Below are 13,503 nucleotides of genomic sequence, written 5' to 3'. Positions count from 1 at the left end.
AAATGAAGTGATGCTCTGTTCACATTGGCAGGGGATGATTCCTAGTGTAGTATTTATTGAATATTCACATTCTGTGGGTACCCTGGAGGTTATAAGAATATTGAGAAATAGTTCATTCAGTAAAGATTTTGTTGCTGCTTGCTATGTGCTGGACTCTCTGGTAAACTCTGAAAATACAGAATCAAACTAAAAGTAGTCCATTCTCTCAGAAAGTCTTTAGAGGGATTGTAGGCAAAGGGGAGAGCTTAAGCAAAGATGGGGGGGTAAGCACGCAAGGCCTGTTTTAGGGATGGCAAGTAGTCGGGCAGTAGTATGGTGCCTGAGGTGGTGGAAGATAAGGTTGGAAATGCAGTTGTTGACCAAATTCTGAAGTGCTTTAAGTCAAGATGAGGAATTCTCACTTCTCTTTGTGGTTTCCTAGAAAGTTTTTGAGCATGGACGTGAAGTCGTCAGATTGATTTGGAATGCTTCTGCTGGTAGCACGATGTAGGATGGGTTGCTGGGCAGAGGAACTGAAGGCAGTGGTACAGCTAAACTGAGACTGTAACGGAGAAGCAGAAGGGTGAGGAGCCCTCGCAGGTGTGCAACTGCCAGGAGTCTGGCTGGGTGGGCGAGAAGTTGGCTAGAGTTGAAGATACCACCCAGAATTTTAAACGTAAGCAACTGAGATGATGGTATTACCCTTCACTAGAGTGGAGAGGAGGAGTAGACGTGAAAACATAGATGATGTCTGTTTTGAGCATATTAAATGTAAGGTGACTGAGATAGTCCTATAATTATCCTGTGCGTAGAACTGGAATTTGGGCTAGAGACATAGATTTGATAGTTACCTCCGTAGAAAAGATTGTTGACTCAAGAGAGTACAGAGTGGGCTTCCCTGGTGGCGCAGTGGTTGAGAGTCCGCCTGCCGATGCAGGGGACGCGGGTTTGTGCCCCGGTCCGGGAAGATCCCACATGCCACGGAGCGGCTGGGCCCGTGAGCCATGGCCACTGAGCCTGCGCGTCCGGGGCCTGTGCTCCGCAACGGGAGAGGCCACAGCAGTGAGAGGCCCGCGTACCGCAAAAAAAAAAAAAAAAAGAGAGTACAGAGTAAGAAATAAACTGAACCCTTTGAAAAGGGTTGTAGCCAGTGAAGGCCAGTGAGCAGATGTGGTCCTACACGTCGGAGGAGAACCCAGAGGAGAATGAGGCCACGCTGGAGGGGGCCATGGCAGAGGGTAGGCTTCACGGGGGTTTGTGCAGTGAGGGCTGGCAATCAGGCAGCACCCAGATCGCAAAAGGAGAACGAGAAATGAGCTAGAGGGAGCAAGTGTCGTTTGCTCGTGGACAGGTGTGCTGACAATGGCTTCAGGGGAAAAATAAGAGTTGTGGGAGATTTTCTAGTCAGTTAATGTATATGAAAGTTATAGAAGTTTCAGTTCACGTATATGAAAGTTACAGAAGCTTGATACTAAGAATGGAGTAAACCATACAAGGGAATAGAAACAATTTCAGAATTTTTTAGCCTTCTCTTCGTCTTCTTCCCCCACCCCCGCAAATACCCACCCTCCGTTTACCACTGAGGTGGTTAGTTACCTGAAGGTTGAACGATTCGAATTCCCAGACATCAAATAGGCTTTACTTTTGAAGGATGATAGTCTTAGGTTAGTCTAGCACGGTAGTTCTCAAATTTGTACATAAAAGTTACTGTATGTGATGCCATCCAGTGCTGGCAAGGATGCAGAGAAACTAGATCACTCATCCATTGCTGCGGGGTGAAATGGCACACAGCTGCCCTGGAAAATAGTTCGGCAGTTTCTTGTAAGGTTGGACATGCAACCATCATACAACCCAGCACTTGCACAAGATTCTTAGGCATTTATCCCCGAGAAATGAAAACTTATGTTTGTGCAAAAACCTGTCCATTAGTAGTACAGCTTTATTCGTAATAGTCCACAACTGGAAACAACCCAGATGTCCTTCAGCAAGTGAGTGGTTCAACAGACCATGGTATATTCATACCATAGAGTACTGCTCAGCAATTAAATGGAACAAAATATTGATAGATGTAACAACTTGGTTGGATCCTCAAGGGCATTATGTTGAGTGGATAAAGCCAATTTCTAAACGTTACATGGTGTATTATTCCATTTATATGACATTCTTCAAATGCCAGCATTACAGAAATTAGTAGATTCATGGTCACCAGGGGCTAGGGACTGGGCAAATGGGGTAGGGAGGTGGACATGTTTACTAAAGGGCAATAGGAGGGATCCTGTGGTGGACACACAAACTTACACACATGATAAAATTGCATAGAACTAAATACACACACACACAGATAAATGAGTGCACGTAAAACTGGGGAAATGTAAATAAAAATTGATGGATTATAGCAACATCAGTATCCTGGTTGTAATACTGTACTATAGTTTTTGCATGTTGTTACCTTTGGGAGAGACACTGGATCTCTCTGCATTAATTCTTGCAACTGCATGTGAATCTATAATTATCTCGAACTTTTTTAAAAACAAGAAACAGACCAAAAAATTACTGTATGAGTTGCATATGCAAAACCATGTAAACTACTTTATGGGCATACTCAGTCTGGGGGGTCATTTTGACTCCCTGGCTTTTCACCTCACACGTGAACACGAGTGACTCTATTAGACCAGAGAAATTGAGATTCAGAGTCCTGATGGAGGAACCAGCCTTAGAAAGGAGAGATGCGATTATATCTGAAGCTGAGGAGAGGTGAAAAGGAGTCCTGAAAATGCAGGGGAAATTGGCTTTGAGGGGGAAGTTGAGCCATTGGTACAGCAGTGTGAGTGATGATGAGGCCATCTAAGACAGGCAGCAGGATGCTGGAGCGGGTGACTTCGGGAGGGCAGAGGAGGTTTGACACAGATATGCAGCCGAATGGGATGGACCCGGGTGTGGTCGGCTACATAAGCAGCATGCTCTTCTTCCCGTTCTCAGGGCTCTTAGACCTGGAGATCCTGGATTCTGTGCCCGGGCAAGGGTCCCCATGCCCTCGAACAAGGACTATGTTGTCAGGCCCAAGTGGAATGTGGAAATGGAGTCGTCCAGGGTAAGCAAGCAGGGGGACAGCAAGGTGGATCTGAAATGCAGATTACTGTTCGTCTTTTACTTCGTGTTCAATAACCCTTAACAGCTCCTAAGGTTTATCTGATTTGACGAGAGCTATTTTCTGGTCAGTTATCTAGCCAGATCACTTACTGCTGATGAGGTTTACTTCAGACTTAAAGAAACGTTATCAAGTTGGGAAGTTTCCTCCTATTAATCCCTTTATTTCAACTGAATCTTGAAGCCTAGAGTGTTTTGGTACAGTCGTTTTTTTTTAAGAACCCTGAGAAACAAAACTCACCTGCTTCTGCAACCTACCCCTCCCTTTCTATTCAGCTGTTTTAAGTAATTCTGTTGTGAAGTGTTTATTAGGGTAGACACTTCTGCCATCACTGTAAATACTATTCGGTGATCCTTATTGCTTCTCAGTAATCTTTTTTTATTCTCCGTTCAAACTACTCTTTCTAGCCTGGTATTCTTAAAAAGGGCCTAAGCCGATTGGAAAAGCATAAGAGGCGATTTGCAGAACAGAAACGACTCAGCAAAGTGCACCGTGCTGTCAAGTTCAGCATTGAAGGCAACAGGATGCCCCTGTAGGCCTGGCCCTACCAGAGCGTATCCGGGAGGTATCCCCAAGGAAGCATGCTCTGTGCATGGGCTTGAGTTGTCAGCAGCTAGAGTGAAAACAGTGTGTGTGTGCTTTCTTAACCAGAAAAGGCCAGGACCACTTTTAGTTTATGAAATAATGACCCTAACAGGCACTTAGTGACATTCTAGTCCTCTTGAATATTGAGAAATTGATACGGGATTCCCTTCCTAGAGACTAATAGATAATTACCTCATGGCTAGGCATTTTGGTCTTTCTGACTGGTACCCTTTTTATTAAAAAGGTTTTTGTTAGGGCCTGGAATCCGAGTGGTCTCCCTTACAGGCATGTAATTGGTTAGTAACGTCTTGGTGAAAGGGAGGTGGCTTCTTTTCTTGTTGTCAGTGGCTCAGTAACTGCATTTGAGGGCTCACTGCATAAAGCCTGACACTGAATATTTAGGAGATAAATTTAATTAATACATATTCAGTTCATGGTCAGAAATGAAGAAGGCTTTGAAACATTCATAAAGCCAGACTCACTGACCTGCTGTGCTCGGAGGTTAACGGTGGCGCCTTTGCGGCAGTGCCCTCCTGAGCATCTGTCTGAGTGTGTTGCCTTCCTTTTGTGACTCCTCCGTGACCCCTGCTTTGGCAGCTATTTCCACAGACACACTCACCTTCCTTCCTGCCGTTTCACTTTGTTGTTAAGCTACTGTCAAAACAAAGCACACAGTCTTACTTAATGAGAATAAATAAAGGGTAGAAGAGCACTGGTTCAGTGCTAAGAATTTCTTCACCTCTACTTCCTTCCCTTTTTTCTTCCCACCGCCCCTTTTTTAGGCCACACCTCAGGGCTTGCGGGACCTCAGTTCCCTGACCAGGGATTGAACCCCGGGCCACGGCAGTGAAAAACATGAAATCCTAACCACTAGGCCACCAGGGAAGTCCCCTTCCTCCCTTTTTTCTTCTTTCCATTTCCATGTCCCTTGATATCCCTCCTTCCCCCCCACCACCCCTGTTTCTCTTTACCTTTACTTTTCTCACTGTCTCTTCCATCCTTTTATTCCTCTCTTTTGTAATACATTTTCCACCCCAGCACACTATTTTGAGAATCAAGAACTATAATAGGGCAGTGAAAAACGTAATAAAAAATCCTAGTGGCCAGTCTTCTTTGGAAGGGTGTGTGCCTGTCTGCTGGTGTTGCTGGTTCTGATCCCACCCTCCCTGTAGGTGATGGGGAGGTGGGCAGAGGTGGCCCAGCCTGTTGCTAGAGCCAGAGGTGGCCAGCGTGATGAGAGGGGAATTCAAGCAGAGTTCTTCTCCTTCATCCCCAACACTCCCCAGATCAAAACGGGCTGGTATTTATCTTGGCCTGTGTCTGGCTTACAGAGCTCTGTCAAAAAAAGAAAAATAATAATAAGGCACGTTTTGGGGGCTGGTAGTCCCATGTTACATTTCAGTAAATTGTCCTTAAACCACCTGACACTGTTTTCCTGTTCAAGAAGTTTCCTTACATATGCACTCAAGGCTTTCACATTGCACAGACACTAATGAGTGTTACTAGAAAACATGTTTCCCAAGAAGAAAATTGGAGTGAGTAAATGGCTTTCAAATGAAACTCTTTTTGTTTTAAATGTAATTTTTATTTTTGAAATTACGAGAGTAAATATACTAGAGAATAAACCCCACTCCCCAAGTCCTGCTCTTCCTCTGTGTAAGTCACCACTGTTAACAGTTTTGATGTGTTACATGTATTTTCAGTAATGCTTTAAACTTAGTTTTTTCTGCTTACAATTGTAGAAAATTTTGAGATTATAAAGAGAAAAATCACTCACCACTCAAAAGCAATTTGATAAAATTTTTGCCTTGTTTTCTATTGATACTTTAATATAATTAAAATTATATTGTATAGAATTTTGATCACTTCTCATTAAACCGCCTTATAGAGTTATCATTTGTAATGGCTGCATAATAGTCTATCATGTGAATATATAATTTGTTTATTCATTCCTCTATGGTTTCTGATTTTTCGCTTCTAAATAATGCAGTAACCTGTGCTACATTGTATGTTTATATGCTAATTTTTTCCATGGAATGCTTTTAAAATAACATTAAAATGGCACAAGCAGTGCATGTTTTTATATAAACTTTTAAATACGAAAAGCACAAATAAAATTAATGTCGCTTGTAATCCCACCGCACCTTAATATTAACATTTTGGGTTATTTCTTTCCAGTCCTTTATATATGTGTACATAAACATTATTACTGGCTTGGAGAGGGTTTTGTTGGAGGTGGTGGTGTTTTTTTGTTTTTGTTTTTTAACTTCTAATCAAAATTGTGATCATACTCATTTATACCTTGTTGGGTTTGTGTTTTACTTAACATGGTAATAATTCATTTGAGTTACCATCCTTCAGTGACTTAATATTGTGTTGTAATATGATTGTACCATATTTTTTTAAGCAAACCCATCTTGCTAATCTTTTAGGCTACTTTTGGTTTTTCGCTGATAAAGCAGTGCAGCATACAGCTTTACTGTCCTAAGGACGTGGTGTAGGGTTGACAAATCAAGAGAGAAGTCATTGAATTTGACAGGCTAGGTACTCAGTTCTGTGTGTTTTCAGGCTTGGGGTAACCAGGCATCTGCCAGATACAAGTCATACAAGCTGTAACTAGGAGTAGATCAGCGCAGCCTGGGCATGTCCCAGTTGCTGAGGCTAGAGGGTCAAATTATTAGAGAAGGTCCTGGGAGTGGACAAGGAGAAGTCCAGGCTGAGGGGTAGAGCTGCTGGGAGTTGGGCAGTTGGCAGAGATCTGAGCAGCTAAGGCTTCCGTTGTGGACTGATTGCAGCTACTAAAAATCAGGGCACATTGTCTGAAAGGAAATCAGACATTTGGGACTGTCTAGAAATCTGGGGTATTGCATGCATAGGGTGATAGTCGCATAACTTTCTCATCTGATAATGAATTTTTATGCTCCCTTAGACTACTAGTGCCCAGGATTAAAATTGATATAAAATAATATTTGAAATTGGGATGTATGTAGAAAATCTAGGATGGATGATCAATGCAGCTCTTGTTCAAGAATGACTTAGAGGTCTTTGCTTATAACTGAGGTGGAAGACGAGTCCAGAGGTGAGATAAGGCTTGGGGGAGGTCTCCCCAACTCAAAAGAACTTCACCACACTGGTACCGACCCTAGAGTGTCTCCTAGTCTCCACCTTATTTTAGCATTCTTTGAATTGAGCTTCACAGGTGATTCAGTAGTAAACATCTGGGGAGAAGAATTAGAAAATCCCATCTTTTTTTAACCACTCGACAGTCGTAAAGATTGGAATTGTTAGATTACTGTAGCCAGCAAGAAGAGTTTGCCCTGATCTGACATAAATGGCAGGCCTTTTCAGCATTTCTAAAAGGTGTCAATTTCTTGGAGACCACACCTTTTCAGACATAGTCTTTTCAAAGTAGAAGAGAAATTACCTAACAAGCAAACCTTTAAACATAAAGGGCAAGCAGAAAGAGATGCAAGAAGTATAAGCCCCTTGGTTCAAGAGAATTAATTTACTTTTCTTTTTGTGTCAGACTAATTGATTGCAAAGTAGTAGTAATAGCAATAATAGCTGCTTTTATTTTGAGCGCCGATTCTGTGCTAGCCTCTGTGCTTGTATTTGTTATTATTATCTTATTCACTTCTCCCAGCAGTCCTGGAAGTAGTTCACACAAGGGGCATCATTTGTACAGGGTTACAGAACCCTGACTAGTTTCTAATCGGAAACTAGAGTTCCAGCAAGCACCTAGCGGTTCTAACCTCATTCATTATGCTTCAGGCTTTTTCTCGATGACTTTCCTTGCCTTAGAAGATCATTGTTTTTTATGCCAGCACTGTTTGAAGGTGTATGTGTCAAGCGGTCACCTCCACATTTGGTCTTTGAAAGGGAGAAGCATACAGTCAAAATGTAATCTGATGGAATTAGGGGGATCGTAGTTTCAGTTTTAACCCCCCTTTCTCTCTTCTAGCAAATTTCCGTGGACTAGAGGCAAAATTTGAAAGTAAGGCACAGATAAGAACAAAATTATTCTCCATTGAGAGAATTTAATATGTTTTCTAACACTGCTGTGTATACTTGCTCTGTTCCTGAGGTCACCAAAGCTTATTCTGGTTATTCCAGAGCTGGGAGCTCTTCTGTCTGCTGACTTTCAGATAAAAGAAGACGAAAGACAAAACTAAGTGTATGTGTTTCAATAATTTGCTCTTTAATTTTTACCCCACTCTTAGTTTCAGGGGACCTCCAAGAAGGGTATCAGTCGACTGGATAAACAGATGAGAAAGTTCACAGACATCAGGAAAAAAAGCAGATCTGCACACGCAGTAAAAATCAGCATCGAGGGCAATAAAATGCCCTTGTGACTGCCTGGGAGGTTCCCTATCTCTGCTCTTAAGAAATGCGCAATGGACTCTTTGGAGAAAGATGATATTTTAAAAACTTTTTTAGTGTACCTGTAAATGATTCAGCTTGTATCAAATATTGTCATAGGACTTGCATTTATCTCAGTTTTATTTAAAACCATTTGTTGTGCACTTTGTACAGAAGAATACTAGTCCTACTTCTATCAACTTTACACAATAAAATTCCATTCTGGTTTTGGGGGGCTGTCTCTTCATTGTCTTCGAGGATGCATTCTCCATGGGAGTGAAAATTAGTTCTTGGTGAGTGCAGAAAAATTTTAGATATTACAGTGGTTTGTGGCCCTTCAGAGTGTAGACTGCCTAATTGTGGTGTGGTTTGTCTGGTCGTTACCCTTGGTTCCCGACCATGAGCTCCTACAACCCTTGGGATTCCTGGGTGCTAGGGACGTCTTTGTGATACGAATGAGGTGAGTCATGGTAGACCCCTGGAGAGCTTTAGGTGGGGGCCGGTCACCAGAAAGGGCCTACCACGTAATTAGAGGGTCGGGACTTTGGGCAGGCCTCATGGGCTGGGGGCTGGGGGGTACTGGAGATTGACGTAGTCATGTTGCCCAGTGATGTACTCAGTCGTGTCCAGATAGTGAAGCCCAGGTAAAGACTCTGGACACTGAGGCTCTGATTGGTGAACACGCTAACGTGCTGAAATGGTGATGGGCCTTGATTCCACAAAGAAAGGGTGCAGAAGCTCCGTGTTTCCTCCCAGACCTCCCCTCACCCTGTGTGTGTCTTCATTTGGCTGGTACTCCTCATTTGAATCCTTTACAATAAAACTAATGTTAAGCACAGTGCTTTCCTGAGTTCTGAGTCATTTTAGCAAATTCTTGAATGTGAGGGGATTGTGGGATCCCCCAAATTAGTCAGAACTAGTAACTAGTCGGTCAGAAGTGGGGATGGACTCCACTTGCAGCCATCATCTCCAGTGCAGGCAGCTCGTGGAGGACTGAGCCCTTACACCTGTGGAGTCCAGTGATGACTTCAGGTGGTCAGTGTCAGAACTGAATTGCAGTATCCTACTGGGGTTGAAACAAAATGCTGACAAAGTCATTTCTTAGTATTTTTCGTTAGGGAAATTTTTAATTATTTGATTTAAATTAAATTTGTTTTCTCCTTGGGGGGGGTCCTACAATCTGAAAAAAAAGATTGAGAAATACTGTCTCAGAGGAAACATGGACATAATTAAAAATCACTGTAATTGCTGATAAGCAGCCGGGCAGTTGGGATAGAGAATAATATTGCTTATGGCTGTATTGTTCTATTTTTGTGATACTTTAAAGTCATTTTATTAGTCTCTGCAGACTTATTTATGAGAAGTCACTTGTTAGTCAAGATGACTAAATCCAAGAGTAAGTAATTGATTTTAATTATAGAAATCTTATGATACAAACTGGAGAAGGGTTATCTGGCAATACTGATTTTCAAAAACACGTGAGAATCTTATTGGCGATAAAAGCCTTGGAACAACCAAAAAAATCAGGAAGTTTGTGCCCTTTACTCATAAAAAAAATGATCTCTTTACCCTTACTTTCAACAAATTTAAAAGCACAAATGTGATAGTTGTAAAAAGCAGGTACATAAAGATATCAGGTAATAGCTAACCACCAGACGGAGATGGAAAAACAACTATTTTCTGCAATGGCATTTTTGCTTTTATTTATACCCTCAGAAACACTCGTGAGAACAAAACAAACACAACCATCTACTGAAACAGATGTTGATGATCCTGATCATTAAAAATTCTAAACAAGAAAAGTTAAAATAGTATTTTTTAAAAAAGACTTTAAAGTTATTAATACACCATTCTGGCATTTAATGGGGTAAGCTCCAGTTATCTGAAAATTTCACCTATGTAGGGTAAAACTGATGGTGCCAGGTGTTAAAGTGATAAGCATACCTGGGGAATTCAAAATGTTAAAAAAATTGCTGGTTTCTGTATAAACTACCATTGCTGTGTGGTTCATTTTAAGTCTCAAAACTGGCCGAGAATAGTCTTTTTTTTTTTTTTAATTGGAAATACTTCCAATTTACAATAATGTTGCAAAAGTGGTAAACTCCCATATACCCTTCACCTATATACATGAAGTGTTAACGTTTTGCCACATTTGCTGACAGCTTGCCTCTTGATCCCCAAATACTTATGCATATTTCTCCCCAAAACAAGGACCTTTAGTTTGTCCCAGTGTTGGTGGTGTTAACTTCGGTCACTTGGACGTAGTGGTGCAGAATCACTTTTTTTTTTTTTTTCAATTAAAAGAAACAGTTTTAATTGTTGATTAATTTTAATTTTGGGAAATCAGTTGTATGTGAATATGTAAAATACACATAAAATTTGCCATCTTAAAGGACAGTATCCAGTTAGTGGCAATACAAGCATTCCCTTTGTTGTGCAACAGTCACTGCCTTCCATCTCTGGAAATCTTTTCGGCTTGCAGAAGTGAAGCTGTACCCATTGAACAGTAACTCCTTATTCCCCTCTCTCCCAAGCCTGGCAAGCACCATTCTACTTTGTCTCCGATTTTGACTGCTCTAGATGTCTCATGTAAGTGGAATCATACATAATTCTTTTTTGACTGGATCATTCATTCAGTTAGCATAATTGTCGTCAAGGTTCTCCTATGGTGTAGCATGTGAAAGAATTTTATTTTAAGGCTGAATAATATTCTATCATGTATATGCCACATTTTGTCTATCCATTTTGTTGATGGACACTTGGGTTGCTTCCACCTTCTGGCTATTGTGAATAATGCTGCCATGAATATGGGTATACAAATATTTCTTTGAAACTCTGCTTTAAATTCTTTCATGTATATAGCCAGAAGTGGAATTGCTGGATCGTATGGTAATTCTATTTTTTAAATTTTTTCTTTATTATTTTGTTTTTTTTAATTTTTTTTGCGGTATGCGGGCCTGTCACTGTTGTGGCCTCTCCCGTTGCGGAGCACAGGCTCCGGACGCGCAGGCTCAGTGGCCATGGCTCACGGGCCCAGCCGCTCCGCGGCATGTGGGATCTTCCCGGACCGGGGCACGAACCCGGGTCCCCTGCATCGGCAGGCGGACTCTCAACCACTGCACCACCAGGGAAGCCCCAGTTATTATTTTTTTTTATTTAATTTTTTTTTTTGGCTGCATCGGGTCTTAGTTGAGGCATGCAGGATCTTTCGTTTCAGCGTGGGCTCTTCAATGTGGCGCGTGCTTCTCTCTAGTTCTGGTGTGCGGGCTCCAGGGCATGTGGGCCCTGTAGTTTGCAGCACGTGGGCTCTCTTGTTGAGGCGTGTGGGCTCAGTAGTTGTGGCGTGCGGGGTTAGTTGCCCCGTGGCTTGTGGGATCTCGGTTCCCCGACCAGAGATTGAACCCGAGTCCCCTGCATTAGAAGGCAGATTCTTCACTGCTGGACCACCAGAGAAGTCCCTGGTAATTCTATTTTAAATTTTTTTTAATGGCTGCACCATTTAACATTCTCACCAACAGTACAAAAGGGTTCTGATTTGTCCACACCCTCACCAACACTTATTTTCTGGTTTTTTGATAGTAGCCATCCTAATGGATGTGAAATAGTATTTCATTGTGATTTTGATTTGCATTTCCCTAATAATTAGTGATATTGAGTATCATTTTGTATTCTTATTGATGCTTTGGGTATCTTCTTTGAAGAAATGTCTATTCAAATCCTTTGCCCAGTTTAAAGTAAGTTTTTCCTTGTTGAGTTGTCAGAGTGCTTTATGTATTCTGGATAACTCTTTATCAGGCATAAGATTTGCAAATTTTTCCCCATTCCTTGGGTTGTATTTTCAACTCTGTTAATTGTACCCTCTGACACACAGTTGATTTAAATTTTGATGTAGTTCTGTTTATCTTTTTCTTCTTTGATCGCCTGTGCTTTTGTGGTATCCAAGAAATTATTGTCAAATCCAATGTCATGAAGCTTTTTTTTTTCTTTTCCATGCAGTTTTTATTTTTGCCTTTTCCAACAACAGTGTTGTTCGTTTTTTTAAATTTTTATTTTACAGTGTTGTGTTAGTTTCAGGTATACAGCAAAGTGAGTCAGTTATACATATACATATATACACTTTTTTAGATTCTTTTCCCCTAAATGCCATTACATGGTATTGAGTAGAGTTCCCTGTGCTATACAGTAGTTTATTAGTTATCTCTTTTATATACAGTAGTGTGTATATGTCCATCCCAATCTCCCAATTTATCCCTCCACCTCCCCTTACCCCCAGTAACCATTAGTTTGTTTTCTACATCTGTAACTCTTTCTGTTTTGTAGATAAGTTCATTTGTACCCTTTTTTTAGATTCCACATATAAGCAGTATCATGATATTTCTCTTTCTCTGTCTGACTTACTTCACTCAGTATGACAACCTCTAGGTCCATCCATGTTGCTGCAAATGGTATTATTTCATTCCTTTTTATGGCTGAGTAATATTCCGTTGTATATATGTACCACATCTTCTTTATCCATTCCTCTGTTGATGGACATTTAGGTTGCTTCCATGTGCTGGCTATTGTAAATAGTGCTGCAATGAACATCGGGGTGCATGCATCCTTTCAAATTATGGCTTTCTCTAGATATATGCCTGGGAGTGGGATTGCTGGATCATATGGTAGCTCTATTTTCAGTTTCTTAAGGAACCTCCATACTGTTCTCCATAATGGCTGTACCAATTTACATCCCACCTACAGTGTAGGAGGGTTCCCTTTTCTCCACACCCCTTCCAACATTTATTGTTTGTAGATTTTTTGGTGATTCATGAAGTTTTTCTTATGTTTTCCTGTAAGAGTTTTATCTCTTACATTTAGGTCTTTGATCCATTTTGAGTTAACTTGCATTTGATATAAGGTAAGCATACAACTTTTTTTTTTTTGACATGTGAATATCTAGTTTTCCCAACACCATTTATTGAAAAGATTGTCCTTTCCCATTTAATGGTCTTGGCACCCTTGTCAAAAATTATCTGACCATATATGTCTATTTCTGGACTCCATCAGTCTATGTTTGTCTTTGTGCCAGTCTGATACTTCTTTGACTACTGTAGCTTAGTACTAAAATTTGAAATCAGAAAGTGTGAGTCCTCATACGTCATTCTTTTTCAAGACTGTTTTTGCTATTTGGGATCATTTGAGATTTCATATGAATTTTAGGATGAATTATACTGTTTCTGCAGTAAACATCATTGGGATTTTGATAGGGTTTGTATTGGTTCGGTAGATCACTTTGGGTAGTACTGACATCTTAAGAATCTCCCAATCTATGAACACAGGGTGTCTTTCCATGTATTGTTTTAACTTCTTTCAGCAACATTTTGTCGTTTTCGGTGCACAAGTCTTTCACCTCCTCGGTTAAGTTTAGTCCTAAGCATTCTTTTTGATGCTATTGT

At 40.9% G+C, this 13,503-nt stretch overlaps 1 protein-coding gene across 8 annotated transcripts in view; it reads left to right on the top strand.

The window, feature by feature from the left end:
* IWS1 (interacts with SUPT6H, CTD assembly factor 1) overlaps positions 1-13,503 on the top strand; it is a 65,578-nt gene that overhangs the window by 39,617 nt on the left and 12,458 nt on the right. For 2 of the 8 annotated variants that reach the window (XM_029224858.1, XM_029224857.1), the window contains exons 13-14: positions 2,959-3,070; positions 7,933-8,301. In XM_029224858.1, coding sequence (XP_029080691.1) covers positions 2,959-3,070; positions 7,933-8,064 — 244 coding nt within the window. In that variant the 3' untranslated portion in view covers positions 8,065-8,301. Of the gene's footprint in view, positions 1-421; positions 2,935-2,958; positions 3,071-7,932; positions 8,302-13,503 lie in introns of those variants that run through there. The other 6 variants (XR_003793880.1, XR_003793883.1, XR_003793881.1 and 3 more) reach the window with 5 other exon arrangements.

This window comes from Monodon monoceros, unplaced genomic scaffold (assembly GCF_005190385.1).
Source record: "Monodon monoceros isolate NGI ecotype Baffin Bay Population unplaced genomic scaffold, NGI_Narwhal_1 Super_Scaffold_16, whole genome shotgun sequence".
NCBI classification, from domain to species: Eukaryota; Metazoa; Chordata; class Mammalia; order Artiodactyla; family Monodontidae; genus Monodon; species Monodon monoceros.
This window is presented reverse-complemented; position numbering and strand designations above follow the sequence as displayed.